Raw genomic sequence first — 12,153 nt, forward strand, 5'->3', positions numbered from 1 at the left:
CCTTACCTCCATAGACTGAGCAAACGCTAGCCAGCACATATCCAGGTGGTGCTGATTAGCAACTAAAGTCTCAATGAGCCCAGCCCTAGAGACCAATTTAAGACCTCTCTAGAAGAGGTGGTTACCAGTTTAGCCTGGGAGGTAAATAGCTATTTGCAGGCTTCAAACAATTAATTATGTAGCTCTTGCATAGGTTTGCACAGAAAATCCTCAATTAAAAGGATGTAGGGAGCGATCTATGGTGAATCGCCTTTAGATCTGCCACTGAGTGGATTGTAGCCCAAACCAATAAAAAAAGTTTCTTCTTACCTCCTACACTATAATATAAACACAGTGTAAAGGTGGAGTGGGAGGTTGGAGCTTATGAAAGTTAACTATAGCAGGCAACCCCCAAAAGGAGGATCTGTGACAAGGGAACCCCTACTGTGCCACACAATAGCTTGGTCTCTGCCCATCCTTGAATGTTAGGTCAGCTTTTAAACATTGTGAAGCAACTTCAGATTCCTAGCAGCTGGGCTAATAGGGCCGGTAACCTAGTGCACCTGCTGACCAGGGGAGCTTCTGAATCCACCAACCACTGCCCAATTAATAACCTGTTCAGTGGTATACCTGGCCTGTAAGTAACTTTGTATCTACCAGGTCCCCTCTGTACGCTATATTCATCCCTACTAATGTACCACAACTGGGCATGTAGGGAGAGGCTGGCAACCTACTGCTGCGATAACCACAGTGTCTCTGCTGTAAGAGGGAGCTGTGGCTGGTGGTTTTAGCAGTGGCGTCTGCGCTATTTGTATCCCGACCCCAGGTTCTGCACTGCACCAGTCAGTATATACACGGGGAAGGGGGAGCAATGGCCTACCTACCTCTTTCTCATCTGAGGTGGTTTAGGCACACTCGTTCCTCTGCACCACCTGTCCACCATACAGCTTCTCTGATGTAAGAGGGAGCTGCGGCTGGTGTTTTTAGCAGAAGCTTAAGGGCTATTTGAATCCAGACCCCAGGTGAGATCTCAAATGCCCAGGAACCCTCTGGCTGGAATTGGGGATTTTGCAGCTAAATTCCCAAGGCAAAAGGAAAGTAAAGTACTCACCGTTGTCGTCTTCCTCTTTTTGCCACAGCCAGCGGGCTTGCTTTTCCATCCTTATGGTCCACACGCAAGGAGGATAGCCGCCAAAGTGCTCCCCCCCCCCAACTGCTGTCCCCATAGGGAGGTGCCAGGTTAGGCTGTGTCCTGCACTGTACCAGTCAGTCTATATACATTGGGGGGGGGGGGGGGCAATGCCTTCCATTCCTCATTCCTATCTTCATATCTGAGGTGGTTAAGGCAGACATCCACCGTAGTAAACTGGTGCCTCCTCGCTCTAGAGAAAGGAGGATGTGGGCGCCTGCTCCTACTGACTCTCAGCCTTCCCTCCTGGGTAAGAACGCCGCTGCCATTTTCCCGAAGTTTGAAAATGACGCGGGTGCTTGTTGCCACGCCCTCTCCGGCAGCCCACGCGAGCTACCGGGGACCCAGGAGTCGGGGACAAGCCCCCTGGAAAGAACCGATGGCCAGCACCCCCGTCTGAACAGCCACCTGTACAGGTAAGGAGGGAGAGACAGGATAATGGCCCCTGAAGTTCTGGGTACACCACTGTACCCAGGGTCCTTCAGCTCTCAGGGGGGCTCTTCCAATTTCTGCTGCCCGCCCTGAGGAAAAGATAGGGGAACCCCCCAGGAAGGACAAGAATATCCTACCAGACCCAGAGGCTTCCCAGGCTTGTGGTCCGGCTCCCAGGGGGAGACCACCAGCCCCAGGCTTCGGGTCATTTGGAAAAAAACAAACAGTTTCGCTGTGTAGGGAGAAACACAATCAAAAACTGAGGATCAAGGGGAAGGGTGGGGACTTAAAACAGCTGTCGATTGATTGTGTTTCCTGTAGGGAGGAGCCTCTCATCTCTCAGGTGTGCCGTCCTGGAAGATGACTTGAGAAATGAATATAATGCCGCGGATCCTGTACCTTATGCAGGCCCTGCCAATACGAATTCCCCAGTCATTCTTCAAGACTCTACGATCCGTCTTTATTAGATACGTTTGGCAAGGCAAACCCCCAAGGCTCAGTCGAACTTTACTACTTAGACCGAAACACAGGGGAGGGATTGGACTTCCTGACCCAGCTTGGTACTATACAGCAGTCCATATGAACCGGACGGTTGACTGGTGTAGGCACTTGGAGGATAAGCTGTGGGTTCGTCTTGAACGAGAGTCCATGCCCTTCCCGATTGAGGGACTGCCCTGGGTTGGGCCTATCTCTTCGGGGGTGACGCTGGCACACCCCCTTGTTGAATCCACGCTACGAGAGGTGGCCAGATACTTTTCACTGGCGGGGGTGCCCAGCTTTCCCTCACCAATGACCCCAATTATTGGACACCCGCAATTTGCTCCGGGCATGGTAGACCGGTCCTTTCGCCTCATTCCAGACCAGGATCTGATCAGAGCTTCCCACTTCTTGGGCCTGAGGGCATGGAAGAGTGTCTTGACTATTTATGAGCAGTTGGGGCACACTGCCCTGGGCAAGTGGAAACTGGCCCAACTCTCTCACTTTTTGAAGTCTTTGCCCAACAGTGAGAGCTTTCGCAGACCGTTAACTCCATTCGAGGACCTGTGCTTGGGTGAGGGGCCGATCCGTGGGTCTCTTTCCCAATCGTATGGGATCTTAATGGACCTTCTATCCCGGGGAGACCCAACATTTATAGCAAAATGGGAGAGGGACCTTGATGTCAGATTCTCGACAGAACAAAAGGCTCGGGTACTGCTGTTTGCACACAAGTCATCCCTGTGCAGCAAGTATCAGGAAATCACATACAAGATCTTGACCCGCTGGTACAGGACTCCCACGGTCTTAGCAGTCATGTTCCCGGGGCATAGCCCTGGGTGTTGGAGATGCAGTGCACATGCAGGTACCCTGCTCCATATATTTTGGGAATGCCCGCAATTGTCCCATTTCTGGGGGCAAGTTCTCAAGATTATACTTGATCTCACAGCGGTCGATCTTAGGAATGACCCAGCGGCAGTCTTTCTTAACCTGACTCCACTTTCTGGGAAGAGGTTTCGTAGGTCACTTTTAAAACACCTTTTGAACGCAGCCAGGGCATGCATACCTAGTATGTGGAAGCAACAGGCCGCCCCGACGGTGTCTCAATGGTTTGCGAGAGTTTGCGACATCTATCGAATGGAACAGCTTACAGCGTCCTTGCATGATAGAGAGGAGGAACACACCGCTCGATGGATGCCTTGGAACCTGTTTAGGTATTCTGATGCATACAGAACTTACTTGTGATGCTTGACATGGGAATAGGGAGACAGTTCCGGTATGGGCTCGCCACCGGGATTACCACAGTCTGTACCTCCACCTGAGGACCGTTAGGGTCCACATCACCCCCCCTTATTCCCCTTCTACCTTTTAACCCACTTCCCCCCCCTCTTTCCCTCCTGTTCCTTAACCTCCCCGCCACCCACCCCCCTTCCATTCCCTCTTCCACTCCCCACATTCCCGATAAAAATAACTAGTGATTGCGAGGGCTTTACCACGCTATTTACCCAGTTTTCTTTCTAAATGGCGGCTGGCCGTGGGAGTGGCCCCGACTGGGCTTCCCACTCTGCGAGTGACCCCAAACCATTAACGAAGACCCCTCGGGGTCAGCCTAGAAGAGACCACCCCACGTGCCGCATTACTATAAAAAGGAAGTGGCGAGCGGGAGACTCAAAGAACCCAGTAAGGGTTGGGGCCTTGGTTACTCTAGGTATGATACGGATATACTGTTATAAACTATCACATGCTCCCCACCATGTACTGAATGTATTATTTGATGTAATGAGATGACTGGGTGTCTATTGTTTCTTTTACAATTTGCTTCTGTATTACCTGCAATCCATAAATAAAGAATAAAAAAAAAAAAAAAAAAAAAAATTTGGAGTCAGGTGTGGTTGTACTACGAGTCCGATTAGGGAAGACCAGACTGGGCTTCTTGGTCACCCGGTGCCCCTAATAGACACAGAGTAACTTATACATAATAGGGGGGTCTAGAGAAAAGGGGGTTTAACTCTCTAAGCTATGCTGGGTTCCACGGGACCCCACCCAAAGTGACTCCTGTCACATAGGGCTCTATTTTATGGAGTGATTTTGAGAATGAATAATGATATGAACTGCAGCAGCCATTTGACAGTGAAAGGAGGGCACAACCATTACTGGTGTAAATAGAGGTTCTTATAGACAAAAAGGGTACAATAAATGGCTTCTCACTTGCTGTCTCCCTAAGACTAAGCCAATGTTCTTACAATCTATCAACATGAACATTGAGGAGGAATAGGATAGTCACTCAGCATCGGCATAGGCAGTCTTGAAGGGATCTCGCATTCATAAAAAAAGATTCAGTTACATCAGCAGCAGGTGCTTGGTAGCTGGGGATCCAAGACTGATTCATTTTTATGAAGGTGAGCCGATCAACCAATTCGGTGGACAGGCGCACTCTGATTGGTTACAAAGCCTCCAGCAGCACTGAATGTGCATTCCAAAAGAACGCTGGATGCAGGACAGGCCAGTAGCTTAATTGCATAATGTGAAAGCTCTGGCCAGTGATCCATCCTCAAGTAAACCAGAGGATTTTTGGTTGGAAAGATTTTCAAGTCTGATCTCACCCCTAGGTATTCCTGCACCATGTAAATCAGATGCTGGCGATGGTTGCTGAAACCGATCAGGCCTTGAGGCTGTGGACTAAAAAATTGTCTGAATCTATCTGTCAGACCTTCTCCACCACTCCTTCTGTGACTGACCGAAGCCTCACAACACGTGATCTAGGACCAGGAATTTGTAACCTCCCAGGCTCTGGAGACACATTGCACAAACCTTTCTGCAAGGCCTCCCGAAGATGTTTCATCCTCTGCGATGGCTGGATAAGTTCTGCAACCTTGCCCTTGTAATGTGGATCAAGGAAGGTTGCTAGCTAGTACTGATCCCTCTCCTTGATACCACGAATCTGAGGGTCCTTTCGCAGGCTTTGCAGGATCAGGGAGGCCATGCAGCGTAGGTTTGCTGAGGCATTCGGTCTGAAGTCCTCTGGGTCACTAAGGATGACCTGATCCGCAGCCGCATCCTCCTAGCCACGTACAACTCCATGGGTTTCTGGGGACTGTAAACATTCCCTTGAATACTTCTGCTGATGCTGAATGCTAGGCTTCACCTACCATGCTGACACAATCCTCCTCCTCCTCCTCCTCTTCCTGTGTGATCGGTGGGCCAGCAGGAACACCGTCTGGATAAAGGGGCCTTGAAAGGTAAGGAAGCCCTCCTCTTCAAGTGCCCTGTCTATTATTCCATGCAGCGTGTGCTCCAACAGGTAGACAAGAGGGACCGTATCACTGATGCATGCACTGTCACTGCTCACCATCCTTGTGGCCTCCTCAAATGGTGACAGAACAGTGCATGCATCCTTCATTATGAGTCACTGGCGTGGCAAAAAAAAAGCCAAGCTCCCCTGACCCTGTCCTGGTGCCATAATCACACAGGTACTCATTGATGACCCTCTGCTGTGTGTGCAGCAGCTGCAGCATGGTCAACATTGGAGTTCCATCTGGTGGGCATGTCACAGATTAGGCAGTTCTTGGGAAGGTTGTATTTCTTTTGGAGGTCAGCCAGCCGAGCACTGGCATTATATGACTGGCGGAAATGCACACAGACTTTCCTGGCCTGCCTCAGGAGATCCTGTAAGCCCGGGTACCTGCAGAAGAACCGCTGCACCACCAAATTAAGGACGTGAGCCAAACAGGGAACAAGCGTGAAGTGTCCCTGTCAGAGGGCGGAGAGGTGGTTAGTGCCATTGTTGCAAACCACCATTCATGCCTGAAGCTGGCATAGCATCAACCACCTCTGAGCCTGCCCCTTCAGAGCTGACAGAATATTTGCCCCAGTGTTGCTCCTGTCCCCTAAGCACACCAGCTCAAGCACCGTATGGCATCTTTTTGCCCGAGTTCTTGAGTAGCCCCTTGAACACCTACGGAGCACCGCTGGTTCCGAGGACAAATCTATGGAGGAAGGAGAAGAGGAGGGGGTGGAGGAGAGAGGTGTGTCAGAATCACCACTAGTAGCATTTTGCAGGTGTGGTGGCGAAACAAGCTCCAACAATACTGCACCCTGTCCTGCATCCTTCTCAGCTGCCAGAAGAGTGACCCAGTGCACTGTGAAAGATAGGTAACATCCCTGTCCACGCCTGCTGGACCAGGAGTCAATCGCTTTCCGTGACAAAAAGGCACGTTTGGGAACCTGCTACTGAGGTACCGCACATTCCACAAATTCTCGAAAGAGGACAGAGTCTACCAGCTGAAAAGGCAGCAGTTGAAGTGCTAGCAATTTAGCCAAGCTAGCGTTCAGCCGTTGGGCATGTGGATGGCTGGGACCGAATTTCTTTTGCTGGTTTAGCAACTGGGGTAGGGAAATTTGCCTGCTACAATCGGACGTAGGTGTAGCGATAGCAGATTGCCCGCAAGTACTTGGCACATCTAATTCTACACCTTCATTCCTCTCAGTGTAGGTTTCTGAGAGAACTGAAGGTATAGTGGGGTTGGGGATCCCAGCTGATTAGGAGAAAGGAGAGGTCCGCCTTGTTCTTTGGGGTGGGTCTTTTAAGTACGCTTGCCAACGGACTGCATGGGAGTTCAACATATGTCTGGTCAGGCATGTGGTGCCCAAGCGGCTGCTGTTTTGGCCACACTTCATACGCTTCAGACATATGTTGCAAACAGCAACGGTGCAATCAGCTGCACACATCTCAAAAAAGGGCCACACCAAAGAAATTTTGGAAAAATGCAGAGTCAGCAGCGCCCTGCACATGCGGAGCTCTGTGGTGTGATGCAGTCGGTTGGCTGCCTTTAAGCTGGCCCCTGAACTGAATCCTGCCTCGTTGGAGATGTGCCTTCTCTCAGGCACCCACGTAGAATCAGTGACCTCATCACTGGAGCAAACCTGGCAGTATGCTGTAGCTGGGGGAACACGACTGCCAGTTTGTTGTCCTTCTTGGGCACCCCTCTCTCTGGGCTCAGGTTACTGCATTTCCTCAATCTGGGTACCACCATCATCAGAGCCTTAAAAACACTGCGCATCCTCCTGCAGCACGTACCCAACACTGTGGTCGAACAGTTCGCGGGACTCCTGAGGGCATGATGGTGTGGCTAGAGAAGGAGTGACTGATGACATTGAGCAGATGAAAGATGCCACTTTGGCAGCTGCATTGGCAGCCAAAGTACTCTAAGCCTGGGCGACAGAGGATTAGGGGAATGAGGACAGCTTGGTCATCCACTCTACCAACTCTTCTGCATGTTGTGGCTCAACACGGCCAGCTGCCGAAAAAAAGGACAAGCGTGCCCCATGGCCACGTGCTGAGGATGCACCGTGTCTACGACCAGCAATGTTGGCTGTAGGCACAGAGCCTGCTTGCCCTCTTTTAGTGGCCTGTGAGCATCTGCATCTCCTTGTTGGCCTTCCAGACATACTGTATTTGATGTATTTGTAATGTATTTGAATAGGTACACCGTGAATGGCCTGCAGTGAGATATAGCTGCACAAAGCTGGGATGTGTATATATACTGATTCTGAATATACTGCAGCTTACTGAATGAACTGCCTGCAGTATATTAGGAACAGAACAACACGAATGGTCTGCAGCGAGATCTAGCTGCAGAGGATACAGTACTGAATATACTGCAGCTAACTGAATGAACTGCCTGCCTGTAGTATATTAGGAACAGAACAACAGGAACGGTCTGCAGAGAGATCTAGCTGCACAGGATACAGTACTGAATATACTGCAGCTAACTGAATGAACTGCCTGCCTGTAGTATATTAGGAACAAATGGTCTGCAGCAAGATCTAGCTAAACTGGATACAGTATACTGAATATACTGCAGCTAACTGAATGAACTGCCTGCAGTATATTAGGAACAGAATAACAGGAACGGTCTGCAGCGAGAACTAGCTGCACAGGATACAGTACTGAATATACTGCAGCTAACTGAATGAACTGCCTGCCTGTAGTATATTAGAAACAGTACAGCATGAATGGTCTGCAGTGAGATCTAGCTAAACTGGATCAAATGCCTGCCTGAAGTAGATTAGAAATAGTACAAAGCGGAACGGTCAGTGAGATCTACCTAGCTGAATAAACTGCCTGCTCAAAGTAAATGAAATGACACACTCTCTCTTTAATGCCAGCAACACACTACACATGGCCAACGTGCAGGCGGCATTACATAATGTGGGGTGTGTACTTAACCCCCTGAGCCAGAATTGGCCAAAGGCACCCTGCCTTTGGCCAATTATGGCTCTGTTTGTTTAAGGCACTGTGATTGGCCAAAGCATGCGGGTCATAGTGCATGCTTGGCCAATCATCAGCTAGCAAACCACTGCGATGCTGCAGTGCATTATGGGGCATGACACGCTGCTCAAATTTGGCACGAACGGCCCATAATGTTCGATCTTCGACAAACGATCGAACTGCCGATGTTCGAGTTGAACTTACACTGGACTCAAACTCGAAGCTCATCCCTAAAGGTGACCATAGAGACATGGAAATTCAGCGGGTTCAGCAGGAATCGGTCACATTTCCATCCATGTGTGGTCACTGCCAGATAAAAGTCACTGGATCAGTGGCTGCAGCCAATAGCTTCATCACTGATCTGTGTATCCTGAGAGCGGAGGAGCGCCCCCCATTGTTAGAATACAAAAGTGCAGTGGGAAGGATTCCCCCATCCCCCTCCAATGTGTTCAGTTTTTTATGCTCCGAATATTGGCTGAATGAAATAACTGAACCGTGTAAAATAGCAAAATAATAATAATCATCAACTAATCCCCATGAAGGGGTTAATTTAAGTTTCCACACTATATATGTGTGTATCATCATCTGCTGGAGATAAAAGACATCACAGTGACTATGGAGGAAGAGGACGGACATGACGGGGGGTTACTGGGTGTAAATAGAGAATAAGATCTTATTACCTCCTCTGCTGCCAGCAATGTCTCCTCTCGACTTCCTCCTGACTCACCTCTCACCTGGAACTTCCAATTTCTGCGTGACATCACTTCCTGTCTGTACCTGACATCACTTCCTGTCTACCATAGAGACTTTCTGTCTACATGTGACATCATCACCTTGTGGAGCTCAGAAGAACTGCAGCCCAAAGAAACGTCTCGCAGTGTGAACCCGGCCTTGTGCTGTGTGTGTATGTACTGTATATCCTTATAGATGGGTCATCTCCACTCCCACCAAGGGGGATAGAAATATATTACTGCTCGGGGGGGGGGGGGAGACATTTTGGCCCCTTTAATTTTGCAGTAAAATTGATGTCAGATTTAGTCATGTAGAACATCTGTTATATGGATACAAAGAGCCCCAGCCAAGAGTAAAGGGTGGAAATGGCTCCTGATCCCCAGATTTGGCCAATTATGTCCCCAATATAAATAGAATAAAACCCGCGCTATGTGTAACAACTCAAATACCTACAGAAATAACTTATACCGGACTGCTGCTGTAACAAAGGTAAGTGTTCCCTTTATCAACGAGAAGAGCATTATGTGTCACAGCGCTGTCCTATTGTGTGTGCACATAAATCATCACAAATACACTACAATATGTGGAGACATTCATATATAAAGTGCTAGGGGCTCAAATAATATTCTCTGCATATCTACTGCTTCCATTTTACACCTACTTCACTACCTACTTCTTCAATCTTATAATATTTCCTGCTATACTAAATAAAGTAAAAATCAGTGCAAATTCATGTAATCATATAATAGTTTGTACTCAATATAGTGTTCTCTGCAAGTCCACTGCTTCCACTTTACATTTACTTCATTGAACTTAATTTTCTAAAAAAAATTCTATGAAAAGTTGATAAGGTGTAAAGTTCTCGGTGCTCCAAACAGTGGCAGCTGTAGTGTAGCCACGCCTTCTTCCACCTCTTACACACGTGATGGTGAGGGCGCCCCCTTAGTGGTGCTTCCCCACTCACCAGAGCAATATGACTCCCAGCTTTTCATCTACCAGAGTCACCAACATCCTTCACACTCTCCTCACCTCCGATGGCAACCGGATCCTCCTCGCTCAATCCTGCAAGTCTGCTGCGCTTTCTGTCATCTGACCTCTCCCCCTCTGACCGCTGTTCCAGCAGGAGCTCTGCCTCTTTATACACAGAGCTCCGCCCCTTCATACACACTCAGAGCTCCGCCTCTTCATACAAACTCAGAGCTTCCCCTCTTCATACACACTCAGAGCTCCGCCTCTTCATACACACTCAGAGCTCCGCCTCTTCATACAGACTCAAAGCCCCGCCTCTTCATACACACTCAAAGCCCAGCCTCCTCATACACACTCAGAGCCCCGCCTCTTCATACACACTCAGAGCTCCGCAACTTCATACACAGAGCTCCGCCTCTTCATACACACCCAGAGCTCCGCCTCTTCCTACACACTCAGGGAGGAGAGAAAGGGGAAAATTATACAGTACATACACACACAGCACAAGGCCGTGTTCACACTACGAGATGTTTCTCAGGGCTGCTGTTGCTCTGATCTCCACAAGGTGGTGATCTCACCTCTACCCAGACAGGAAGTCTCTATGAAATAGAGATAGGAAGTGATATTAGATACAGACAGGAAGTGATGTCAGATACAGAGAAGACACTACAGCATCTGGCGGCAGAGGAGGTAATATTTAGATTAACCCCTTCAAGGGGATCACTTGATGAATATTTCTTCCTTCCAGATCTGGCCATACATGGTTCAGTTTTATCGTTCATCCAGCGGGATGAGAGGAAAAAACGGAAGTGATTCCCCCATCCACACATTGGAGGGGGATGGGGGAATCCTCCCCGCTGCACTATTGTATTCTGACAATGGGGGGCGCTCCTCCGCTCTCAGAATACACAGATCAGTGATGAAGCTATTGGCTGCAGCCGCTGATCGAGTGACTTTTATCCAGCAGTGACCGCTAAGGATGAGCTCAGGCGCGTTCGCATGTTCCAGGTGCAGAGCCCGCCAAGAAGTCGGCGCAGCGCTGTGCTAATCACAGGCAATGAGACATTGCCACGATGTGCAGCTGCAGAGATCGGGCAATGTCTCACTGTCTGTGATTAGCGCTGCGCCGACTTCCTGGCGGGCTCTGCACGTGGAGCATGAGAACACACCTGAGCTCATCCCTAGTGACCACACATGGATGGAAATGTGGCCGATCCCTGCTGAACCAGCTGAATTTCCATGTCTCTATGGTCACCATAAGTGACTCCCCCCCCCCCCCCTCATCTCCTTCATTATGTAAGTCATGCTGAGATCATCTCCCATTGGCTGAGCAATATTCTCATTGGTCTCTGAGCTCCTTCTTGCTATTCCTCGTCCTGCCTGTTGTTTCCTTGGATTGATTTTCTGTGTAGTGACCCCGGCTTCATCTCTTGGATGCGCTCGTCTGTTGCTTGTGTAGCACTAACCCCCAAAGGAGCTGCTGTTTTGATTGGGCTTACCGTTACCTTCTTCTCCTCAATTTACGTCTAGGAGTTTCCCATGGTAGATGGCCCAGAAACTTTAGAGACCGATGACAGATCCGCATAAAGGGATTTCTATTTGCAAAAACCGTAGTTAACGAACAGTCTCTTAGTATAGGATCAGAGGGTTAGGAGGAAAGTTCAGGTACTCTTAGCCCTTGTACACACGGTCGGACATTCTGCCAACCAAATCCGTCGGATTTTGTCCGTCGGATTTTGCCTGGCGGATCTTGTCCGAAACTGTTGCATACACACGGTCGGACTAAGTTGTCGAAAAATCCGATCATTCAGTACGTGATGACATAATTTCGTTACGATGGGACTAGTAGCCAATAGCTTTGATGTAGGAATTTGATCTGAGCATGCGTGGCACTTGGTCCGATCAAAATTCTCTACACATGATCGGAGTATGTCCGATCGAACCAGTTGGTCGGAAAATATTTCCAACATGTTGGAAAATTGGGTCCGACGGATATTTCTGACTGAATCAGTCCGATGCATACCACACACAGTCGGATTATCCGACAACACGGTCCGATAGGACACATTCCGACGGATTCTCCGACCGTGTGTACAAGGGCTTAGTG

At 49.1% G+C, this 12,153-nt stretch overlaps 2 protein-coding genes across 2 annotated transcripts in view; one reads left to right on the plus strand and one right to left on the minus strand.

The window, feature by feature from the left end:
* The window catches only part of LOC143986879 (uncharacterized), a 1,041,669-nt gene that overhangs the window by 885,115 nt on the left and 144,401 nt on the right, over positions 1 to 12,153 (minus strand). The window lies entirely within an intron of this gene.
* The window catches only part of LOC143989984 (uncharacterized), a 114,074-nt gene continuing 112,555 nt past the window's right edge, over positions 10,635 to 12,153 (plus strand). The window contains exon 1 of the mRNA XM_077490227.1: positions 10,635 to 10,736. Coding sequence (XP_077346353.1) covers positions 10,692 to 10,736 — 45 coding nt within the window. The 5' untranslated portion in view covers positions 10,635 to 10,691. The remainder of the gene's footprint in view (positions 10,737 to 12,153) is intronic.

The sequence above is a fragment of the Lithobates pipiens genome, unplaced genomic scaffold (assembly GCF_037356315.1).
Source record: "Lithobates pipiens isolate NorthernLeopardFrog02 unplaced genomic scaffold, aLitPip1_a1.2 Scaffold_18, whole genome shotgun sequence".
Classification (NCBI taxonomy): Eukaryota; Metazoa; Chordata; class Amphibia; order Anura; family Ranidae; genus Lithobates; species Lithobates pipiens.